Source organism: Mytilus californianus, unplaced genomic scaffold (assembly GCF_021869535.1).
Source record: "Mytilus californianus isolate M0D057914Y unplaced genomic scaffold, xbMytCali1.0.p SCAF_1, whole genome shotgun sequence".
Lineage (NCBI taxonomy): Eukaryota > Metazoa > Mollusca > Bivalvia > Mytilida > Mytilidae > Mytilus > Mytilus californianus.
This window is the reverse complement of record NW_026262581.1, coordinates 121,397,640-121,424,271: the sequence shown is the minus strand read 5'-3', so window position 1 is coordinate 121,424,271 and position 26,632 is coordinate 121,397,640. Positions and strand designations below refer to the sequence as shown.

General features: G+C 32.4%; 1 protein-coding gene across 3 annotated transcripts in view; it reads right to left on the bottom strand.

The window, feature by feature from the left end:
* Window positions 1–3,245: 3,245 nt before the first annotated feature.
* LOC127711615 (von Willebrand factor D and EGF domain-containing protein-like) overlaps window positions 3,246–26,632 on the bottom strand; it is a 252,338-nt gene continuing 228,951 nt past the window's right edge. For 2 of the 3 annotated variants that reach the window (XM_052217718.1, XM_052217729.1), the window contains exons 9-19: window positions 26,120–26,269; window positions 22,770–22,982; window positions 20,918–21,126; window positions 18,267–18,678; window positions 17,205–17,354; window positions 16,404–16,590; window positions 15,779–15,963; window positions 14,505–14,756; window positions 12,274–12,895; window positions 9,043–9,154; window positions 3,246–6,858 (exon numbers count right to left, since the gene is read on the bottom strand). In XM_052217718.1, the coding sequence (XP_052073678.1) occupies window positions 6,693–6,858; window positions 9,043–9,154; window positions 12,274–12,895; window positions 14,505–14,756; window positions 15,779–15,963; window positions 16,404–16,590; window positions 17,205–17,354; window positions 18,267–18,678; window positions 20,918–21,126; window positions 22,770–22,982; window positions 26,120–26,269 (2,658 nt within the window). In that variant the 3' untranslated portion in view covers window positions 3,246–6,692. The remainder of the gene's footprint in view (window positions 6,859–9,042; window positions 9,155–12,273; window positions 12,896–14,504; window positions 14,757–15,778; window positions 15,964–16,403; window positions 16,591–17,204; window positions 17,355–18,266; window positions 18,679–20,917; window positions 21,127–22,769; window positions 22,983–26,119; window positions 26,270–26,632) is intronic. The other variant, XR_007986813.1, reaches the window with a different exon arrangement.

Here is a 26,632-nt window from a genome sequence, read left to right as displayed (position 1 = left end):
TTATATAAGCCAAACTAAACAATTCTTTGATTAATATTGATGTATATTAAAGTGTACTCGTATCAAATAACATCAAACATTATATATACTGTATATATTTTTCTAATTGTACTTGAATATATATTTGCTGTCATCTTGAATTTTCATATATTGTTATTATTTGGATAGGATAATGTTAAGTTGTTATAACTTGTATCCATTCCTTTTGTTTATTTAGATACCAAATGCTCCTTTCGACAATAGATGTCTCTTCAGTGATGATCGGGGGCAACATATTTGAAAATCCTTATTTTTTATTATAATGTTTTTATGCATTCCGTAGATACCAACCTCTGTGCATTTGTATATTGCCTTCATATGAAATTGAAAATAACACATTATAATTTAAATGAGTCTGAAGCCCATTTCTGGATTCACCTTCATCTGGAACGCTCAAACTCAAAAAATCGAAAGCCGAGGTTGCGTAAGTGCCCAAGCACTTAAAGAACTATATGACAAAAAAGGACCATAAAAGACCAGCCAAATCCATCCAAGTTTAACTTTGCCTGCAGGAGATAGAACCTTAGTATTTGATAATGTTTAAATCTATCAACGGAAAATTTAAGAAAGTTTTATTCTAAAATCATGCCAGTAAAAAAGCACTAACTATTGAACTGAAGATATCTTGAGGACTAGTAGTCCACCAGCAGTGGTATCGACTAACTGCTAGAAAATGAAAATAACACGTTATAATGTTGATGCGTCCGTATATGTGACAGGAACACGGCAATACTCTGTTTTGTACGAACTAGACCAGATCCTCAAGTTCAAGAGGATATCACTACCACAAACAGATTGGCATGCATCAAAGATTAACACATTGAAGTGCAAATTTAAGGTAGCACAATACAAAAGCAACTAAATTTTATCAAAATTTCATTTTCAGCTGTTTTTGTTACTTCTTAATATTCAAAAACCACAGAAGAAAAAAATATTTACATATCTTGAACTTTTAATGAGTTTTGATGATAATTAGTTTTATAAACAAATGCACGTGTCTGACTGATACAAGATAAGAACATGTGGGCAGTACTATGTGGTTAATCAATAGCATAATTTAATAGATTTACGACCACTGACCAGCAATAAAAATAACAGTTATGAAAAAGAGGTGGATTAGGGATTTATGGAAAAATGAAGATAATGCATTCCAAATAAAAATACATTTCTGTATTGGAGCTGCCAGGAGAAAAAACAAAACAACTATTTGGAGCTATAGAGGGAATCAAAATATAAATGTACAGATATTAAACAAATATAATTGTACAACAATAAATGTTGCTGATGTTTATACTAGAATTTCTTGAGGAGAATGTTTAAATATGAATTCTTTTTAAAAGAAAATACAAATTAAATATTTCATTTTCAAACTGCAAAAAATGAAAAAAATCTACTTTGTGTAAAACACCATATTGTCACTGTATACAATTATAATTCTAGAAATCCCCCATAAGGATCCTCTAGACTGACCAACTGATCATTTTGTGTACACATGCATAACTTACTTTTTGTTACAATGCAAAAAACAAAATATATTTTTTATGTACTAAAAGAGTAAAATCCATATTGAAAATATACTTGTAAAAGTAAATGCAATGTGTAATTAAACTTCTGAGATCATTAATAGTAAAGGTTTATCATGTTGGGCGGAGTTTTGACCATATCAGTAGCAACTGACTTACAGCAAGGTCAATAATGATATAACATCTCCCGCCAGATCTGATTTTTGATGCATAGGGTGTGCATTTTCTTCATATATTTAGAATTGCTGAATTGGAATGCTTTCTTACTGGTCAAAACCTAATTGATTTTTGATTAAAGGCCAATCCTGAAGTATCCCCATGATACATGTGTGAATTATATTGAAGTTAAAGGGGTACAAGTAGGAAAATCCTTATTTATTCAATTGTGACACATTCATTTTTGTCATGAAAATGTAGTTTTAAATGAAATTAGCTCCTAGATGGATGCCCCTATATGCTTGATTTTCACACATATTGTTCCTTGACCAGTTATCTTCAAAAGGGTGTCTCAGATTTCCAAAAACATCAATAGAACAAATTTTATACCCAATTTAATTTATTGATCTCTTATGAATTGAGGTTGCAAACTTTATGGAAGGTTTATGAGAGAATGAAATACAATAGGAAAAATCTGAGACACCCTTTTGGAGGTCAAACTGTGTTGCACAAGAATCTATAAAATATTTTGGGATGGTATGAATAACAAAGAAGCTAATTTCATTCAAGTGTGGACATCACAATATATCAACTAATTACATAATAATTGATTATGTAATAATCATGACATAATGAAATAATCACCGTTTGAAAAATCAATCTTTCTTCTTTCTTTTGGTACCTCATTTATAAAATTTAAAGCTGGATGAAAGAAATTACATCAGTTTAAAGTTGTCTGATTGGGGGTGAAAAAATCTTTGTATTGTGCTACCTTAAATAGGAATTATTTGGAGATAAACAAGTTTAAAATGCGGAAAAATTGGAATAATATTGTATTATAATTACATTACGTGTATGTTTCATTAAAATTCGCAAATTTGTTTGGCCGACAAAAATCGGGAGCACTCCAGCATCATATTTCATATCTGTATAAAATACAACAGCCTATGACTGCACGTGCTTTAAAATGATGCATAGAAAAACAAACAAAAGCTTGATAGAACTGTTAAATTCATAGTTGTAGCATAACATGTGATTATAAGAATTGAACTTGCGTTCTAAATCATAAGCCCACTATCTTTGACTTCTTATTACAATCACAGGGTTGATGCCACTGCTGTTGAACGGTTCGTCCCCGAGGGTATCACCAGACTAGTAGTCAGCATCTTTGTGCTGGTATGGCATATCATTGATATTGATTTTAAAATCATTCTGACTACTAAGGTTGTTTTTTTACCTCCATGCATAAACAGACTTTGCCACATTTGGCATAACGTTTTGGAATTGCTGGTTTTCAATTCTGTTCAACTTCGTTATTGATTTTGCCCCCTATTTATTTTTATTCGAGCCCACTAATGAGTCTTATGTAGACGAAACACGCTCCTTTAAATTATAAGTACGGTACTTGATTTTTTTTCAGATTTAATTTTGGTTTACGGCAGTATTGTGGATAAAACAGATCATCCTGAAAGGGTTTTATTCCGGTCGTTTGATTCTATTGTAAACAACGGACTAATAAAACATATACAATATACAAAGTTAAATAGTCATACTACTTATATTTCAACAACAAAATAATGTTTGGTAACAATATATAAATATATATATATAAGTCTAAATTGAAAACAACGTTCAAACCTATGATTGCGTTGGATAAAAACCGCAAATTTTATACGTGTGCATGCAAAACAAATTTCTTGGTAGAGGGGTCTAAATACAGCACAAACAACATTTTCCAAAAGACCAAAAAAGTGAAAAAGTATATTTAAATAAAACGCATTTGACTAACAGGTCGAACAACGGATGTTCTTTAACCCTGCTGACTGCCATTGGCGATTGCCAAATAAACGGATCACAAGAAGTAACAAAATGGATCTTCATTATTAATTTAATACCAAGCAGAAAACAATGAACTTGTGGAAAAGATGGTATACCGCAAACATGAGGTGCAAAAATTTGTGTATATATATAATAAGTACGTCTAAACAAGTGACAATTCTACGACAGATCCATCCATTGGATCACCAATGAAGGTGATACACGGCCGAAAACAGATATTATATTCATAATTACTCTAAATAACAGCACAACAATGTTAAGTCTGCAAATTTGTGCTTTTATTTAGAGTAATTATATATATATATTAATTTAGACTTAAATATATATAGTTTGAACGTTGTTTTCAATGTAGACTTGTTTATATATATATACAGTTGTTCGACCTGCTAGTCAAATGCGTTTTGTTAAAATATACTTTTTCACTCATTTGGTCTTTTGGAAAATGTTGTTTGTGCTGTATTTAGACCCCTCTACCAAGAAATTTGTTTTGCATGCACACGTATAAAAATTGCGGTTTTTATCCAACGCAATCATAGGATAGAACGTTGTTTTCAATTTAGACTTGTTTATATTTTTTCGTTTGGGCTTGTATTATATTTGCCTTCGGGTTTATATGATCCGTTCATCCTATTTTGACTCTTTCAAAATTCAAGAGTCTATCCTAAATTAAGGTAAATTATATGGCCTTCCAAATGCCGTTTCGATTCCTAACATCACTGAAGAGACATTAATTGTCGAAATCCGGATATGGTGTACAAAAACCTTTGCACCTTTTGTTTGCGGTATACCATCTTTTCCGCAAGTTTATTGTTTTCTGTTTAGTATTCAATTTATAATTGAGATCCATTTATTACATCGGTGATCCGTTTATTTGGCAATCGCCAATGGCAGTCAGCAGGGTTTAAGAACATCAGTTGTTCGACCTGCTAGTCAAATGCGTTTTGTTAAAATATACTTTTTCACTCATTTGGTCTGTTGGAAAATGTTGTTTGTGCTGTATTTAGACCCCTCTACCAAGAAATTTGTTTTGCATGCACACGTATAAAAATTGCGGTTTTTATCCAACGCAATCATAGGATAGAACGTTGTTTTCAATTTAGACTTGTATATATATATAGATATATACAACTCGTCTAAACATCAGCCCAACAATGTTAGATCTGTAAATTTGCTTTCGCAAATATTTAGTTCTTCCCTCGCCGGGATTCGAACTCATGCTACTGAGATATCGTGACACCAATTCGCCTGCATTGTATCCGACGCGCTAGACCACCCGACCACCTAGGCTTCACAATAATAAAGCTTTCGGAGGCCGGGTGTTACCTTTCCTCGTCAGTTTTAATCTAGCGTCGTAATACCGTACATGATATATAAGGCATGAAGATGGAATAGTAACAGATTAGCTGAAAAATCTATTGTAAAGAATCCTACAAATTAATGCAAGATACAGTCACAGAAATAATTATATTTATAAGTACGTCTGAACCAGTGACAACTCTACAACAGATTTATCCATCGGATCACCAGCAGTAATGGTGATACATGGCTGTGTACATTCTGTATATACAACTCGTCTAAACATCAGCCCAACAATGTTAGATCTGAAAATTTGCTTTCGCAAATTTTTAGTTCTTCCCTCGCCGGGATTCGAACTCATGCTACTGAGATATCGTGACACCAATTCGCCTGCACTGTATCCCACGCGCTAGACCACCCGACCACCTAGGCTTCACAATAATAAAGCTTTCGGTGGCCGGGTGTTACCTTTCCTCGTCAGTTTTAATCTAGCGTCGTAATACAGTACATGATATATAAGGCATGAAGATGGAATAGTTACAGATCAGCTGAAATATCTATTGTAAAGGATCCTACAAATTAATGCAAGATACAGTCACAGAAATAATTATATTTATAAGTACATCTGTATATATATATATATACAAGTCTAAATTTAAAACAACGTTCAAACCTATGATTGCGTTGGATAAAAACCGCAATTTTTATACGTGTGCATGCAAAACAAATTTCTTGGTAGAGGGGTATAAATACAGCACAAACAACATTTTCCAAAAGACCAAAAAAGTGAAAAAATATATTTTAACAAAACGCATTTAACTAGCAGGTCGAACAACGGATGTTCTTAAACCCTGCTGACTGCCAATGGTGATTGCCAAATAAACGGATCACCAGATGTAACAAAATGGATCTTAACTTTTAATTTAATACCAAAACAGAAAACAATAAACTTGCGGAAAAGATGGTATTCCGCAAACAAAAAGTGCAAAATTAGTTTAAATATTCTCTGCTGAATAAAACAGTTTAACACATAAATTTCAAAACAGTTATATTCTCGAAATGATTGTACAAATGTATGCAACTTTTTAATTATTCTTATTCTAGCTAATAGCGATATATATATATTTTTATTGTAAAATACAATTAGTATTTAAGTTTCACTTTCCTGTATTATTACTAATAAGTGCGAACATTTTCATTTGCATATCAGTTGTTTATTTGTGTAAATTTCATTTTGAAGCTATGTTTGTATATCAAAATGGAAAGCCAACGCAAGAGTCAGCCCTTAAAGATCTAGAAAAATCCAGTAAACTTAATATTTTCCTAAGCTGACTAAGTAAATCCTAATACTGAAAACTAAACTTGGCGAAGACTGATTGAAAAATATTTTGTTTTGTTGAAGACTAGACTAAACAAGGAAACAAACAATGTCCTTACCTCAAAAATTAGAAAAGGTTGCTTTGAATTGATTCATGCGGGAGGAGTTTTTCTGAAGAGATTCAATAATCATGATAACTAGTATTAAGTAACTTGTAAATAATTGTTATACATTTAAAAGTACTTTCTTCAACACGCTATATAAGATTTCTATAAAAATTACAATATACGACTTTCTTTTGTCATAACTTCATACAGGTACAGGATTACGTGAAAGTTCTGAATGTTCCATAAGATCGTCAACTTTGCGAAAACATCACTATTCGCCAAGTTCGGCATATTAGCAATATTCTGAATATGAGTCTGGTTCGCCAACTTCTCTAACTTCACTAACTCTCCTAATACATAAATGTTAGTCAAGTTTGGCGAACATTTCCCCAATCCTGTACCAGCCTTGATAACTTAAGGCCCTGTCTGTTGATTTCCGCGGCTATTAAATCTTGTTGCTAACCCAAAATTCAGCAAATTTTTCGGAATCTCCTTTACTGACTTTCTGGGTTGACCTGAGTAGATAGTCCAATTCTCAAACTTCCTGACTGGAATTATTCCATCTGTCTTGTCAGAAGATCTGTCAATTCATGTATTCAATTTTACATTATTCGTATTGATTAAAAATATCGTTTGTCAAGCATTTTGTTCTATAAGAAAGATTCAGTCTTCGATTTGAAATTACATTGAATCAATAATGATAAGATTAAAAGGCTCCTTTACTCTTTCAAATATATAAAAAAAAATAGACGTTTCGAATTGATTGTGGTATGAGCTCTTTTATGGATAATATGTCACCAGAACCACTCTTGGCAAAACAGTATAGAAAGACAATTACATAAGGACAGCTTTGTCCAAAAAAAGTAAAAATAACAAAAATACCGAACTCCAAGGAATATTCAAAACGGAAAGTCCTTTATCAAATGGCAAAATCAAAAGCTCAAACACATCAAACGAATGGAATACAACTGTCATATTCCTGACTTGGTACAGGCATTTCCTTATGTAGAAAATGGTGGATTAAACCTGGTTTTATAGCTAGCTAAACCTCTCACTTGTATGACAGTCGCATAGAATGAGTGACTTTTGAACCATCATTGTAGTAAACATTACAATATTCACTATTATTCTAAGTTATAATACTCTGTTATTGGACTTAATATGATAAAAACTGCTGGTGCAATACAAAAATGTCAACTCGGCCAATACTGATTTTTTTTCGTATTTGCCGAGTTATGATCCGGCCAATACAGGATTTCGGAACGTGTCTGTTTCTTTTTCTTTTTACATTACATTTAGAAGTGCTGCACCCACTTTGCATTTACATAAAAGAAACCCCTGACCACCTCTTTTGAAAGCTTTTTAACTGCTTCACGTAGCGAAAGTTAAAGCTCAGGAACCGTTGCTGCGAATAAAGATGTGTCTTTAACAGCTTCAATTTGATTTCTTGACAAATATCCTGTTAAAATTCCTACAGCTGTTCCAATGCAGTACCCAAATTCTCCAGATTCAATAATTAATTACACTTAAGATATTTCGAGGATCAGTTGGGGCACGATCATACTGAGGAATTGGACATTATCCCCCACAGCAATTTCTGGTAATTTCCGTTTCGTTTTCCTTGTTAGATATTCGGCTTGGGTCTGTTGGCCAGACAGCCCACGCTTCCTGGCACGTATAATTGATGTTTCGACGTCAGTGTCATCCTGATTGTCACTCGGGCCAATTTCTATTATACTATCAGAATTGTCACTGGGGCCAATTTCTATTATACTATCAGAATTGTCACTGGGGAAATTTTTATTATTCTTTCAGAATTGTCACTGTGGCCAATTTCGATTGTACTATCAGAATTAACTGGCATGCATGTATCAATTACATTCCCTGTCTCCATCTGGGTATTTTTGTATTTTGTAAGTAAGGTTTATTGTGTGGTCATTGAATAAAAAATCTATAGTGTGTATCAATGCTTTTTTTTTATAACAAAATCCATACTAAAAATGATTGTACAAGTTATAAGTGAATTTTAGTCAAATTCTGTACAAATTGTAATTTGTACAAGCACTTTTTGTACAAATTACAATTTTTACAAAGTCAAAATACAAATTATAATTTGTATATTTTTTTTGTACAAATTATAATTTGTATAAAATGATAACTTGTACACAACATATACACCAAAACATGCTTAAACTTTCTATGTGGCAAATATTTCAGGTTGAAGACGATCACATTCATTTAAAAAGCCTTTTGTATGCAGACAATTTAATATTTTCAGGTTTGGGCAGTCTGTAGATACACGGAAACATTTAGCGTCACAAAGCAAATATCTTCACGTCACAATATCCTATGACGCGTTCCCTCCCCTCAATGACCCCAGGTCAACCGGGGCAGTTCAATCATAAAACTGAAATTGGAAAGTCATTGATTATCACAAAGCTCATTTCATGTTATGTCAGTAAACAAATATTTGAAGAACTAAGACACAGTTTAGTCATGTTGTTCTACATAAGGAAATGTCTGTACCAAGTCAGGAATATGACAGTTTTTTTCCCATTCGTTTGGTGTGTTTGAGCTTTTCATTTTGCCCTTTGATAATGGACTTTCCGTTTTGAATTTTCCTTGGAGTTCGGTATTTTTATTATTTTACTTTTTTCAGAATGATTCATCGAACCAAACACAATATTGTCATTTTGCATATCTGACGAGAAGAACTACTTTTTGTCATCGATTCATTAATTCTGCTACTAATAATTAAAATTACCTTGATTTGGATAGTTTTATCTTGCAACAGAGCAACACAATACCAACCAGGATGAGAAAAGCAGCAATGGCACTGCCCATTATTCCTTCATAGTATATTATTCTGTCGTTTTCTGTAAAACAGATATTTGAAGCATATGATAATATTGTATCCACAACGTTTGACAATGTTATGCATGATCTTGTGGAAAAGTAGTGACAATTTTCGTGCAATAAAACATGTATCATCGAACATATCTATGTTGTCTTTACTGTTTCAAACGAAACTTTTTCCTCAGTAAATCGACCAAAACGGCCACACAACAGCGATTTAAACTGCCAAAAAAATATAGAACAGCCAATCGTTGGTACAATAATTTCTGCATACGACTTTTTCTGATAGATGATCTTACCTCTCTGAAAGTTCATAGCCATAGTTTCTGTAGAAATTAGAATAATTCATTATCTTAATGTGGGAAAATATGATTGACTGCACAATTGCTTGCGCAGTTACTGTACATTCAGATAAAAAGAAAAAGTGGGCATTAAACTTTCATAGAGGTAAGATTATTTATCAGAAAAGTGTATTTTTCTTAAATTGTTGTTTTTTGTTAGTTTTAATCGCTGTTGTACGACAGCCTATTCAGTTTACTCGAAGTTTCGCCATTCTAAGGAAGCGTTTGGTTGCATATGTTACGTTTACTATTTGATCATACATGTAGAATGTCTTCGTATTCAAATGCTGAAGCAGAAACTTTATATAGTAACATGTGTATCAATCTAACCTTGCAATAAAAAATTTGCTATTCTTTCGAATGGAGGAGCGCCTCCAGAATGACAAAAAAAACCCACCACTGTGGTAACTATCATCCCAAGATGACAGTAGCATCCTCCCAACTTTGACAATACAATAACTTTATTTTGAATTACTGAATGACTTGAAATCAACGTGGTCACACCATACAGCCGACCTGCACCATCTGTTCAAAACCAGACAGATACGAACATGCACCGCTGTATAACTGAGGAGCGTGTCAGAAAGTATGTATTATATTTTATTATAATTTCTTGAATTGACCGAAGTTAATTTAAAAATTTTTAGTCTAAAGGGACAGGTGAAGCGATTCAGTGTAATATTTTATTGTCTTCAATCTAACAAAATGATCTTTTGTAAAAAGTGATTTTATGATGCAAAATTCGTTCTATTTTTGAGGAAGCGGTTCAGATATAAGCTAACAAGTATTCGATTAACGATCATGAGCTTCTTAATTTACAAGACCAAAATCGTTTTAATTCCCTATAAAATAAGGAGATAAATGTAAGATTATGTAAGGAACTATAGGACCTTCACAAATGAGCAAAACCATACCGTCTAGTCGTTTAAAAAAAGATCACGACAAAACCATTGTGATTCCTTGTCTGTTTTTCGTTTCATTTAAAATGCATACAGAGACGAAAGATACACCGTGAAGACTCGTGTTAATAGACGGTACATGATGTGTCATTGTCATCAAGGGATATCTCGTAAAATTTCATTTCCCAAACGTAACTGCTTCATTTTTAGTCTTGAAAATTGCACATGCTTCTATAATGGGTAGCATCAGTTTGTCATATTAAAACCTCATTGGTAATTGCAAAAGCGAGGTAAATAGACATCCTGTTAAAACTCGAAATAAACAGTTTAAAACATAGACACATGTTTATCGTTGACTATTTTGGATTATTTCGATAATATTAATTTAACTGAACCAATAAACAGTCTATTTCATTCAAGAAGTAAAGAAATATAAGAAAAAGAACAAAAAAAGAATATATAATATTCTTGTGCTATTTAACCTAAAAGATATGGCAAAATAACCAAGTATATGTTTCCTTTGGAGGGTAAAAACTGGAAGGTTGGTGAAACCTAGCGGAATTAGGAAATTAATGAGTCTAAATGATATGTTATAAGGTTTTCAACAATTTTAAAAACGAAACAATATTCTGCGTGATACAGTTTGAAGATAATGACGGTACCTTTTTACAAATTTTACATTTCTTTTTTAATTTTGCATCGAAGGACATCATATTCGACTTGAGCGTTCTTGATGAAGGTAAATCCAAAAAAGAAGCATGAAATATATAAAAGGGATAAAAGGGATTATTTTTCATCTTAAGGATGGTACAAATATTTACATCTGATAGACCTGTATTTTTTGTTTTTATATTTTTGTTTTCTTTTATTAATTAAAGAACTTGCCAACATTCACTTAGTACTTTATGGTCTTTAATATTATGTAGGTATTTCAAACGATAGGGTTGTACGATTACTCGATTATCTGCACTGATAACAATCTGTGTCGCACGAACGTTTAAACGAAAGGAAACATAAATATTCAAAAAGGCCTTCGATAACATTATAAAATTTACGGTTAAATAAAAAAATGTCTGTTTGCTTTTTCTTTCTGTCTCCATCGATGAACTAAGATTATCTAAATGTAATTTTGAAACTGGGTGGCACCTTACAATCTTATATTTAACATAGAAATAATATTTATGTCATTGTCGTACCTTTCGAGTTTGCGTATCATTTGTTTTACTATAGTTAAAATTATTTATGTCATGATCTATACCTATTTCAACATCGGTGTGCACTATATTTGACAATTGTTTTTACACTAAGCCTTAGCGAAGTGTAAAATATTGTCAAAGACAACACCTATGTTACAAAAAGTATGGCATGAAATAAATGTTTTGCAATCTGTGTAAAGATAGTGACAGTATGATACCCACTAGCATATATGCGTGACACGAAATTATTATTTGGATTATAATAGGAAAATTCAGAACTTTTTTCAATCGAAGTGGACATATAAGGCACGTTAAAAAATGTTGCGATTTAGATAAGATGGAGGAAAACCATTTTGAAAAACCAAACGTTTAACGATTAAAATCATATAACGTTTCCAAATCGACAGAAATGTCCAGTTTGATCTCTGGTACAATATACGAATAATGTTGCAAGTTTAACTGTGACTCAGTCACACACGAGTAACCAATTACGTACAATTAGAATATTGCTATATTACATAAGGAGATTTGGTATGATTGCTAATGAAACGACTACCACTTAGAGACCAAAATGACTTAGATGTTAGCAATTATAGGAAAACGAAATAAGAATGCCATATAAAGCACTTTCTGTTATATGACTGGACATGCGTAAAAAGAGTAAAAAGAAAAACGATCCTCTCCTGTTGTTTAGGGACCATACTTTGTTTATCTTCCGTTGTCGGCACTTCAGGAATGGTAGTTGTTTCTTCTGTTGTCGTTTGTATAGGGACAGTGGTTGTTGTCTTTTCTGTTGTCGTTTGTATAGGGACAGTGGTTGTTGTCTCTTCTGTTGTCGTTTGTATAGGGACAGTAGTTGTTGTCTCTTCAGTTGTCGTTATAGGAACTATGGATGCTTTCTCTGCAGTAGTCGTTAAAACCACTGTTTTTGTGTTCTCTTCAGTTGTTGTTTTCTCATGAGTTGTTGTTTTCTTTTCAGTTGTTGTTATTGGGATTGTCGTTGTTTTCTCTTCAGTTGTTGTTATTGGGACTGTGGTTGTTTTCTCTTCAGTTGTTGTTATTGGGATTGTGGTTGTTTTCTCTTCAGTTGTTGTTATTGGGATTGTGGTTGTTTTCTCTTCAGTTGTTGTTATTGGGACTGTGGTTGTTTTCTCTTCAGTTGTTGTTATTGGGATTGTGGTTGTTTTCTCTTCCATCGTTGTTGGTTCAGACACTGTAGAAGTTTTGTCTGCAGTAGTTATCTGTTCAGTTGTGGTTTCCTGCTTTGTTGAAGATCGTTCAGTTGTAGCATCGGTAATTTGTGTTGTCATATCTGGACATGATTCCTAGATGTATGAAATGTTGTTTTAGAAAGTAAAAAATCTTATTAGTGAAAGATGTTATCTATTCATACAAAATTGTTATATTATCGAGATTATGATATGAGAAGGGTTGTCATAATTATTCTATCAAATGAATTCTATTATTGTACCTTACAGATATGATAAACAATTCTCTTAGGTAACACGTTATCACGTTTCATTGAATAATTCAGTTAATTTTATTTAAATCGCAAGGAAGGACAAATAGCCATAAAAATTTACACCCAGCTACGAATAACCCAATCATTCATCGGTGAATAACCTTTTGAGCTTCTTGATTTGTACACGAGTTATCTTCCATCAAAATGACGCCACAGACACATGTAAACAAAATGGCAACAGTCAGGTAAGAAGCCAATCGAGTGACGAGGAAACAAGGCTTTGAAATTGATCTAGTGCCGATGATATCTTTCATAAACGGTACTTTTCAGGGCCATCAATTTTTCAGAGAAAGAATCAAACTTTGTTGTACATACGAGATACATAATAATTATCTAAGGTAAATGTTTTGACAATCTATTACTACAGTAAGGTAAGTGCTTTATCAATGGTTCAAAGCGACCTTCCACTGTTAGTTCGGTACACTAAAACAATTGTGGCCCCACAAAAGCGTTGAATATCGGGTTGACAATTTTGGATTATCACCTTTTCTACCTGCCATACTTGTATATTGTATCTCAGTTGTTCAAAATTAATTCTTCTTTTAATCCGCATTTCATATTCATGACAAAAATTGTTATTTTTATTATTGTTTAAATACATAGGTACCAAGAACTAATCCAATCGTGAAAACTTAACACTGTAATTAACCACATTAGACTGAATTGATAGTTAATAAATATGTTTCGATAGAATGTAATTTGAGTTTGAGTTATTTCCATTGGCCTCCGTTTTTGAGGGGTAAATAATTTCTTATTTGATTAACCAAATTGAATCATGTGGTACAACTAATTCTGATGAAAGAAATTAAATAGGTCAGATAAAAGCTTTTTCTATAGTCTAGCGGTCAATATTAAAAGTTGAATTTGGCTGATTTGATCAGGAATGTTTGCACCTAGACCTCCAACATGGCGACAAAAGGGAAGTAACTCTTGTTCAAATTGTGTCAATTGAAACCCATTTGTTGTTTACTGTTATTATAATCGCCACGCTTGCAGATAATTGGTAGACTTTTAGCAAGAATTGTCGCACTTACTTGAAAAGAGTGCAATTTTTACGTTAATTTTAGTTGGATTCTGTTGGCCTGAAGAGAAGAATTTTACAGGCTCGAAAGCAATTTTACAAGCCTTAGCTGGTGGGGATGTGGTTAGTGTGTAGTCTGAAAGATATATGGTCATTTAAAAACCAGAAATATAGAAGCACTGGTGACTTGGCTTCCGCTTTACTTTTAAAAAGTATCTACACGCATTTTGGTATCCCCATAAAAAAAGAATTCAGGCAAACTAAAAATTATCACATTTAGTGGAAAATGTATTTCCTGTAAACATAACAATTTTCAAGTGAAACTTTTCTTAATACATATTTATCTGATCGATGTATGATCCATATAAAGCTTTTTCAAAAGTATATTCACCAAAACTACACATATGACAGATGTTGCATTACAAGAACTACACTCCTCATCATATATTATGATATTGACAGATTCTCCAAAATGAATGCCATCATTGGACAGACTTAGTTCATATCCTTCCGCGTCTAAAACTTCTGGTAATGACCGTTTTCGTCTGGATGATTGTAAATCGACGGATACCATGAAAGCATTTCTGTATTCAGCTTTTACAACATCTGCGTTAGATGTATATACCATTGAATCGTTCAATATCTACAAAATAAAGAGGTTGTTACTACCAATGCGGATTGGAAGTACTAATGAAGACAATGGGATTTTATTTGTGAACGACCTTATCATTAGTTTAGTCTCATTTGCGAATTTTCTTAAATCTCCATTGATAGATTTAAAAATCATTATGGAACTATGGTTCCATCTCCCTCAGGAAAAGCTGATCTTATATAGATTGGGCTATTATTTTTGGTCCTTTGTGATTGTATAACTCTTCACTATACATTTGTGGCTCTCAATGGTTTGGCTTTGAGCGTTCCTGGTGAAAGTAAATCTAGAAAAGCGAATCGGACGTATGAAATGTATACAGTGTTTTCCCCATTTTGCACAGTTTCTACATGGACAAAAGAAATAGTATGTTTTTCTGCAAAAATTTGAATACAGAAGTAAGCATCCTGCCAAGCCTTACTTTTTGTGATCATACGTATATAGTAAGATCTTTGAATGTTGTAGATTTAAAAGGATTATAAGAGCTCACACGTTGTTTATAAGATTTCTTATTGAGTTTTTTTTAAAGACTTATTTGTCAATGAATCAATTATTTGTCATACGGTGTTATGAGGTAGGAAAACATTTTAAATAAATAATGTAGATTTACATAAACACAGATAAATTTCCCACCGGTTTGTCCGTCCTGGTCGCTTTCAGGTCAATTTTACTGGTATTTTATTTTGGATAGGACAATTATACTTTATTTGGCCTTTTAAACATTTTTATTCGAGTGTCACTGATGAGTTTGTTGTAGGGGAAACGCGCGTCTGGCATTCTATACGACACATCCGATTGTTAACGTTCACTTTCCATCAAAACGTTGCAGCTTATTTATGAAGATATTACTAAGAAATTAAGGCTCCTGTTCCCCGAGGAAATTCTTTTACCCTTTTTGTCATGAAGCTCGCAAGTATTTTTACATCCTTAGCCCTTGGCTATAAAATTCATGGTTATATCTAACATATAATTTGCCGATCGGGAAATTTACTTAGAAATACACGAATATATATAACCTGGAAATGTCTTCGCTTGCACCATACATCTGGCGATGGGAACGTGCCAATTATATTTGTCTTTGCACAGGCTCTAGTACGTGTTCCACATAAACCATTTAAGGGTAAGCTGATATTAGAAGGAGCAACTGAAGTTGATATTGAACAGTCATCTCCAATGTAACCCTCGTAACACGAACATACGCCTACAGGTAGAAAAATATGAACAATAATTTTTCTTAATTTCTGTTTTTTTTTTAAAACATGAAGATGACGTTTAAAAATATGAAATGAACAGAATATGATGAGATAGATTTAACACATTCTCAGTCTTATTAAATACATTATCGATAATTAAATTACATGGATTTCATTACGAAATTAGATAAATCAGTAAAAATAAATTTTCTACTTAAAAAGATGTTAATAACGTAAAGAAGTATAGTTCTTGACTGGATTCGAGGTCAACAGAAATTTTGTTTGACACGAAGACTGAACTGCCACCCGAAACAATCGTCTGGAACTAAAGGTATTATACAAACAGGAAAAATGTGTACAAGTCTATAGATTTGTGCAACGATACTGATAAAAGTCATACATGAATAAAAGAAAAAAAAAACATTTCTATTAAATTAAACAACAATACTTGATGTGCAATTTCCATTTTCACTGCAGTTGTTAGCACATAGTAAACTGGTTACATATTCCAAAATGCTTTGAGACCCATTGTTAATTTCTGTTAAAGCCAAAGTTTCATTTCTAGAAACTTCCATTAAAGTGTAAGTCTGCATTGCTCCCACTGTGTCCTGTACAAATGTGGTGTCTGCAGTTAGCTAAAATCAGCAAAATGCTATAATATATTTTATGAATCACAAAATTGATTTTTTTATTTTCGTAGCATAATAAAATTGTTAAAAATTGTATTGCCTGTATATACTTATATACTTATTGTAAATTGTGCACGCGGATATGATTAATAGATATAAGAAAAGTGGCAGAAGATGCCAAAGGGACAATCAAAATTAAAAAAAAACCTTGTCAACGTCATGTTTTGTGGCGTTAGATTGATGTTTCATTGACGTATTTCACTGATATTCGTTTATATATATTTCCAATGGCCATGACAACTGATTTATGATTTTTATAATAATTTATATTCTAAAATAAGTAAAATAACACACATATTTGTGGGTTTTCTAATCTCTGTTGTTTATCTCGTATATAAGAAGGAGATGTAGTATGCTTGAGTCAAAATCACGTAGATTTAAGCAACAATATGTCACCGTACGGCCGTCCGTACGGTCATTTGCTCTGCAATACTAACAATAAGTATTGAACGGAACGGATATGTACTCGACAACGGATATTGTGCGGTATCTTGTCGTTCAGTAAATCAATGTACAGACTATGTATAGAATATGTATGTCCACTAAAAACTGTTTCTTACTTTAATATCCTCAATACAGGACTTGATATAGTCCTCATTAGTCAGCCCAGCCACATTGGCAAGTAATTCAGCTGGAAGTGCATTCTGGATATTTTCAGTACAGGTTCTATTTGCTTCCTCCTGAGTCCAACCATTTTGGAACTCTGGTTCCTTTCGAAATATGAAGGAAATGCATGATAAAATAGTCCCTAAAGCATAGATTATTATATCTTTATAAACAATTATTTGATTTATAATTTCACATCTAACAACCAATAACTGTAAATTTTTCTGGCAAACAAATTATAAACTTGGTATCTTTGATGAGTTTTTTTAAAAGCTTGCGCCGGTATACTATTCTATAGTTTTAAACTGCATTTCCTTTTTCTATCTTGCACTTAGAAGAAATAATGTTTAAATACACTTCAATTGCATCAGACATTGATTTTGAAAAAAATTCTAGTTCTTGACACTATGAAGGTATGATTGATGTAACAATGTAGTTGTAGTTGTTGTAGATCTAAAATCGAAAACCAAGAAGCTACACATTTCTTACAAAGGGACTCATTTTCGACGACTGGAAATCATGGCGCCGAATAAGATAAAAGATCATTGAACTGTTTCTGTCATAAAATGTCACGCTACTAGTGAACTATTTTAATTGAAATATACGTGCAAATGCATACAGTTTTGTTTTCATTAGTTATTGAGATAATTGCATTAAAAGCTTGTTATACTGATATTTAAGAAAAAGAAAATAACCTATGCTATACATAGATGAAAAAAATTCAATTGCTCCATTTTTGTAGAGTAGGTTATTTTTTGCCACAAGCTTTTACACTGTAAACAAACTAACTTTAAATAAATTGTGAGACAAAACCAACAACACAAAACATATCAAGAGGTCAACAAGTGGTTTTCAGGAAACGTCAGGTGTATGTTCAATATGTCAAGTTCTGAGTCTAGAAAGATTAAGGAGATGCGATGAATTAGATCTTAACACATTGTGTGTTGCATAACACAAGGACGAACATTCTTTAGTGTTCCATGTAAGTATCTTTTCCTTTAACAGTATATATTTACCGTAGTATTCAAAGAAGTATTCAGTGCATCTTTATCGTATTCGAGGGACGGAACGTCGATAACATCATCAGAATCGGACACGCTACGTCGATGTATACTATGTGTTAAAGACCGCTTCTTCCTTGAAATAGTATAACAAGACGTGACAAATGGTTTTATAGAATTGTCTTTATTGCTTGTAGATTGGTCATCCGATGAACAATATTGTGTGCTTTCCGACAAATTACACTGAACTGTATAAAACTGATCCAGATCATCAGTCGGTTTGGCCTCCTGGTCACAGACACAATATTGCGCAGTGCCATTGGTTTGAGATGTTTTTTCCGGAGTATCGATAATGACAATACTTTGTGTTTGAAAAGAAGGTTCGTTCACAAAAAGTTGTTCGTCTTTCATGACTATAGGATCAATTCTGCAATAATATAAAAAAATTAGGCACTGACAATTCATATTGTAAGAAGAGGAAAGAGAGGCGTAAATAAATTGTTGGTTTTTAAATTTCCTGTTTCATAGAGGAAATGAAAACAAAATTTCTTTCGAAAATTAGTAAAAAATAAAATAAAAGCAACATTGATTTAAAAAAAGTTGTTCTTCTATGTTATTGAAAATGTTTAATTGTTGTTTTAATTAAATTTGCAACTTGTCCCTAGAAAACGAAAACACGCACACTAACAAACAATGAATGGCCAATGTCGTAATAACATATTTTTCGTCTCAAACTTCTTTTTAAATTTGAGTGCGATCGTTGTAGCACGACTGTAGCTGAGGTTATTTATTATACAGGCGAAAGATACAAAAGTGACATTAAAACTTAGAAGTCGAAAACATACTTACAATGCCATGGTAAAAAACGAAAAACGACGAAAAGAAAAACAACAGTACAGAAAATTCAACATAGAAATCTAACGAATGTAAAACATGGTTTCAACATAAACATTATTATACATTGGCTAATAATCTTCGATACGGTATAATTAAGTATCTGCTTACAGGCAATTGTGTTTTATTGTTGTTATATCAATATCACAGTGTTGATTGATCTGTTTATTTTGTTGTGAAATAAAAGTATCACTATCGTCTCGCCTTAAATTTGTTTTGCTGAAAGATTGTCATTACGCATATGAGTTAAAAAGCACATCATGTATTGTGTTAGTAAATTGAATTACATTGATTTTTTCACCAAATATTTTGACCATCACAAAAATGTAGTGAATAAAAATTGTTCAAGCATTAAGGAACTTCAAAAACCTATATTAACTAATATGGTTAAAATACGGTGTAAATACAAATTTATCCAAGGAAAACAAAAACTACCATGAATGTTTAAACTGATCGAGATTGAAATGGATGGGTCAGTACTGCAGGAAACTGATATAACCCTGGAACACAAAGTTTATACACGAAAACAAGAAGACGTGAGGTATACGCCTCTATCACTCTTAAACACGTACAAAGACTTACAAAAGATGTTTCCCTCAGTCGAAGTTGGACTTTATCTAGATTTCACTAACACCAAACACTCTTAGACTGTTATCATGGTTACATTATGTATTTTTCAGTCTTTGGTGAGCTGTCCAGATCAACATGACCCTTTCAGATCAAAATTGGTTTACTAGTGAAAATGCAATCTACTTGTCGGCGTTCTTGTTATAAGTGATGTAAGTATGATCACCAATCAAAACTGCTGTTACAATCGGCATTTATTTCCTGTTGTAATTCAACTGAACGAAATGAAACGATCATTTACGAGTCGTGATTAATTCACTTGACTGAAGTGAAATTATTTACGACAAAAATTTCATTTTTAATCGCAAGTGCATTGACGAAAACTTTCTATTGCATTTTTTTTTGTGAGTAAGTAATATTCAATAGTCCATATATATGGACTTAAAAATTAACATATCAGACGACTATGCTGGTATATAAAGATGTAAGACCGCGAAACATGTTGCTAGTGAGTTCAGACACATGCACATTCTATCGGTCAATCAATTCGTAATGCTGACCGTAAAACTTATGTGATGTCGTTATCAGTTGTTCTTCCTTAAAACTCTGTTAGAGCAGGGTTTGTGTAAGAAGCACACACTCCTAATGAAGGCCATAAAGTGTGAATATGCACGAGCCTACCGTATCAATTTAGATATATAAACGCATTACGATAAGGCAAAGGTATGTTACTGCTGTGAAATGTGAAGATAATGTGTTTTGCCATGTTACTTGCATTTAATTTTAATTCAGATATTTTGATATTTAATTAAAGTTTATTTTGATTTGCTTTCTACCATACGTAGAATGTGTTTCCTATTTTTCAACAAAATAAGGAACAATTCCATCTTTTATAAAAAATAAAAAAATTGATAGTTAAACCAACTGTAAAAAATTACCACAAAAAATACAAGAAACTACTAGGTACATCTGAACTACCTTAGCCACGAAAATAAAAAGAATACCAAAATCAATTCGCCTTCCCTCAAAAACAAAAGCAAAGACAAACTATCTCTTCTCTGAAAACAAACAAAGTTAAAACAAGACTACCTGCTACTTTTCAAAAATAAAGGAGGGGTTTGAACATTATAAACATAAGCGATAAATTGATGTAAGACGCATCTATCCCAATTAAATCATTGATAAGATTTTTGAATAAAACATACCTCCAAGAATCTCCAAAACTTTTAATGTTAGTGACTGGTCCCAATTGACGATGTGTGAGATCGTCGGAGTTATCTTTTGTTACACTCAGAACTCCACATAGTCCTCTTGATTCATTGATGTCGTAGATCGAAGGTTTTATGGAAATTCGAGTTATAAATTTGGAGTAGGAAACGGTAAATTGTATTTCAGTACCAATTGGCAAAGTAATCTGTAATATACAAGACAAAATTTGAAAGACTTTGTTTACAAACCTGTATGCACTTGACACTTAAACCTATAACAGAAAAATGTATCATACCAATTTCCAAGTGCACAACACTAAGTCTGGAATAATCCTTCATTATATACGCTCGTCATAACAAGTTTGATGAGCCAAAAAATAATTCAAGCAACGAGGAGTACAAGCCAAAAGGTCATACATAAAACAGCAAAAATCATCTAGGGTCAAAACAAGTCTGAGTATAAAAACATAATTTTTAAATTGTAAATTTGCAGAAAATGTATGCACTATACTCTTTCCAGTATCAAAACACTGGCTATAATCGAGGAATTGTAGTTAAAAATTTAAGACCTTTTTCCGTGAGCACTATACGCGTTTCTTTAATAATCTTCATCATTTATGCGTGAGACTAAAAGTTCGCAAAACCACAAATGTAAACAATTGAAAAGTAAACAACAAAAATGTCACAAACAGAACAGCCAAAGCCATCTACAGTCAACTTTACCTGAGAGTTACAACCTTAAATTTCAGTACAAGAACTTTTTATGACATGGAAATTTACAAAATATATCAAATAAATCATGATATTATAGAACCACTAGTTACTGTATAGTGGTGGCATCGGGGACTGATACCAGCAGGTCAGCTGTACCGATCAAGTGGTAAAAACCCGTATAATACCAATTCAAAAAAATCTTTCTTATATAATTAAATTTGAATCCAATTCTGCACAAAAAAAAAAAGAAAGCATAATTTTCGGTTCAGCAGATTTGCTTATCGAAATAATCATTATTTACCAAATCAGCGATCTTTCCTGGGAAAATAATTCAAACATATATAGAAAGCATTTAAAAGGTTTTCATGCTAAAAGATAGCATGCAAATTATTTTTGAAAATACTTCATGTTAACTAAAATTATTGTGTACATGAATCATTATTCATAGAATACAAGTACACATCAAAAACCTTTCTAAGTTTAAGGTATATTAATGCATATTTCACATTTTGAAATTGAGGCTTTGTGATTGTTTTTGAAAATAACACCGAAGAAGTGTAATAATGCCTATCAAAAATTTAAATAAAGGTGCAAAATTCTATTAAGTGATTTCTGCATGTATTTTCTTGTAACTTGAAAAGCAGGAAAATCATCTGTTGAAATTTGTGATACAATTACATCATAATATTCAAGTAACACGTCCGTTATGGAAGGGACTATAGCGCCATAATTCTTTGCATGCCTTTTGTATGCCCCCACCGTACGCAACGGGAGCATTAAGTGTTATTCTTGACCGTACTTCCGTCTTTCCGTTCTTCCGTCCGTCCTTCCGTCCGTCCGTCCGTCCGTCTGTCCGTCCGTCCGTCTTTCCGTCCCTCCTTCCGTCCCATTTTCGTTTCTGCACTCTAACGTAAGTTTTTCTCATCCAAATTTTATGAAACTCATACACAATGGTAAGAACCAAAACTTGCAAACAGGCCTTTAATATGGACTTCCCCTTGTTTATCTGTTGATTGAAATTTTACATCATTATTATGACATATCCCGAGAACAAAAATTTACAAAATCACTGGAAATTACGCAAATCCAGCCGGACACCATATCTATTATAATATTATAAATATGTATTGCTCACCTTGTAATTGTTGCCATTGTGTTCTATTGACAGATCATTTTCATCACATGTTTGGATTTCAGTGTGAGGCTGTTGAAGTAAATACACATTGTCACGAGATATTCTTGCACATGTCCTTAGAACAAACAATGAATTTCTGCTTCGAACTGCTACACCACAATGACAGGATGCACCGGGCAAACCAGAGGCACAATTAGTAAATAAAGCATGAACCTTTTAGAAATTAAATTAAAGGTAATCATTACTATTAAATGCTTATAACGCATTTCGTCATAAAAAATATCGCTCTGACAGAACAAAAATTTAAAAATAACAAATTTACGAAGGGATGATTTCAACTTCACCATTTGGAACTCTTGGTTTAATAGCTTCCTTGTGAGCAGCAATCCTCTATTAAGGAAATCATGATAGGAAATACAAGCCCGGGAATATCGTATCAATTGGGAGATATATACTCCGTATGCAGGCGCTGCTGGAATGTTGCTACATATAAATGGAAAGTTCACAATTGGGAAGCCGAAATCATCTCTTTTGCCGTAAAGTTTTGTTTTCAACCGACCCTCATTGTCAATTTCTAGATGTAAGTCAAGATATGAGGCAGACTTAACTGTATCTGTAGTATCCTTTATCTCTAGTTCAATGGGATAGATTCGTTCAACATAGTCACCAAATTTTGTATTATTTAGTGAGAGAACATCATCTATATAGCGGAACGTAAAGTTAAAGGATATTGCTAACTTCTTATCTTAACATGTGTCCTCTGTAACATTACTTATTCTGACTTACGAAAATATTATGCTATAATCCTAGCAACTGTCGAGTAAATCTTATTCACATGTCACAAATCAATATGAGCATGACGTGTAAAATGTTAATTTAAAGGTGACCAGATAAATTTCAACCTTGAATGTAATACAAATTAATTATCTGATATTGTCTTTTATATTTTTGTGGTATTGTGAATGAAGGCGCTTATAAAAAAAATTAAATCGTCTTTTAATGCAATTGCAAAGTTACTGTGGAAAAAAGTCTTTGCAATGGTTCTATTGTGGTACTTTTGATTATTGCTTGTATTTTTGAATTAGAACTATACATGAAAATGCAGGTGAGCGATACAGGCGCTTCTAGTGAGTATCTTTTATAAATTTGATACATAATTGCAATGTTTACATGATACCTTTTTGTAAAATTTTGTATTGAAGGAAATCCATAGCTAAAACGAAAACTTTGTTTCTGAAAGACAATATATTGCTTTGCTTACCCTACAAGATTTCATTTATAATTTGAATGTTGCTGTTGCTCAAACTTTTGCTTTCTGTGCTGCTGTTTGTGGAATATTGTTTGTATTTTCTTTTTGTTACCATTTGTTCTCTGTCCTTTTTTTAGCGCATGATTTAAAAGATTTTTGGTATTTTCTTGCTTTTTTTCAGGATTCTATATTATTTTTTACATTCCATAGATAAAGAACCAAAACCCAAATACATCCAAAATGCAGTTTTGAGACATCTTAGAGCAATAATGATATGATTACATATTGCCAGTAGTCAGCACTTCTGTGTAGACATGAATTAACATTGATATGAAAATATCATATTTTTTAACTGTTAACAAAACTTTGAATTGTTAGAAATACTAAGGAAGTTTTACCCCAGGAATAGATTATCTTAGCTGTATTTGGTAAAATCTTCAGGAATATTTAGTCCGCATGCAATGCTCTTCAACTTCGTTCTATATTTAGCTTTTAAACTTTTTTAATTCGAGCGTCACTGATGAGTCTTTTGTAGACGAAACGCGCGTCTGGCGTACAAATTTTACGCCTGGTATCTCAGACTGTTTGTTGCATCTTTACACTAAATCTGTTGAATGCGTACTGATTGATACTTTAGTCTGGGAAAACATGCTTTACTTATCAATTGTTATGGATTTGCACTAACTTACAGTTATTTTTATATCGATATTATGTGTCTTATGTCTTTATGTGCCCAAGTCAGGAGTCTGCAATTCAGTGGTTGTCGTTGGTTCAAGTGTGCCATATTTGTTTTATCGTAAATTGTACTGTATAAATATTCTCGTTTGAATTTTTCACAATTTCCAGTAGGGTTGTTTTTTAAAGCTTACTATACGGTATTAATTTTTTCTCATTGTCAATGGCACGTACGATGACCCATAATTGCTTTATCTTTGTCATTTGAACTCTAGTGGATAATTGGCTTATTATCAATCATACGAAATCTCCTTATTTTCAAATTAGAAAAAAAATGACCATACCTCTATTAAGAGACATTTATCAGGTGAATAGAAATTACAATTATTATCTATTTATTCTTAAATAGAAGGTCCTTTAATAGCGCGATGGTTTCAGACACATCAAATTGCTCAAACAAGATCATGTTACTTTTATACTTATACAAATAACGATGAATATATTCAGTTCGGTTCACTTATTGGTATACATTTTGAAGTTCTTTTTTTTAAATCTTTTATATATTTTGCAATGCATGTATATAATATGTTTGGTAAAATATTGATTGTTTTCTTATTACCACGTAAAAATGGAAATATTGGTTCCGTGAAATAGGATATGAAACGATGTAAATGTAAAGGATAGTAATATTCCCAGGATAAAGGATAGATATTGTAGGATGTTTTGCACCATCTTCTTTTTTTGTATATTGTTTTGTGGAGTGTAGTTTGTCTTTCTGTACTTTTTGACCATTGTGTTGTTTTGTCTTTCTTCTAATTATGGAATTTGTATTGCCATCTTAGTTTCTTTTTATTTTTTATTCTAAACAAAGATATCGGTTTCTGTACGCACGTCACGTGTTTCTAAACACGTTTTCAGGTACAATCGAAACCAAAAGTTTGGAAAGCCAAAACTAAACGAAATATTAGATCACAACAGATAAACCAGTCTAAGGCTCACTTTGTTTAGTTTTAGTTTTATCACATGATTTATGAACTGGAAAAAAAAATAATCGTTTTAATTATGCCACCGCTGTCTTCTAATAGGATAGTATCCGCAGTGGACTAATGGTCTACTTGCAGCGGTATTTACTCAGTGGTAGTAAACTATGCAATAGGGAAATGTAGTTCAAAATACATTTCTGATCTATCTTATTTGTATATTTGAATGCTACATGGGACTTTTTAAATGTTTTTGTTATTATTTACAGATTTTATCTTTTAGCATTCCAAACTCTTGGCAGACCTTATGTGCGATAAGGCCAGTATTTTATACCTTTCTTTCTAAAGTTATTTTAGGTAAAAAAAATAATACACAAAGGTAAACAGATGTTTAAAATTAACTGATCTATCCAAACTTTTACCAAATCAAAAGCTTTTAAACTTACCCAATATGGTCCTCTGCTATTTCTATACATAGCGTATTCACCAACATCCATATAGTCATAATATTTTCCATCAAATGTTGTTATGTGTGGATCGTTGTATGATTGACACAACCTACTAGTAAGGGTGGAATCTTTATCTACAACAGTAACCTATCGAAAACAAATTCTGTTCTATTTACTCCAGAAATAACACGAATCCCGATATACGAAATAAGAATATATGTTTAACGAGTGTTATTTCATAAAGTTTAAGATATCACTCGATTGAATAAACAAAACAAAACAAAACGGGGAACTCAAAGCCGATTGAAATCCGGTTAGCAAAAACTATTTCTTTCAGTGAAAACTTGATCTTTTCCAACTATAAATGAGCTGTCATGTCACCTTGAGTACATGTGTAAAGAACAATTACAAGAATTGCACGCTCGTTTGAATCTCTCATAGATATAGGAAGATGTGGTATGAGTGCCAATGAGACAACTCTCCATCCAAGTTACAATTTATAAAAGTAAA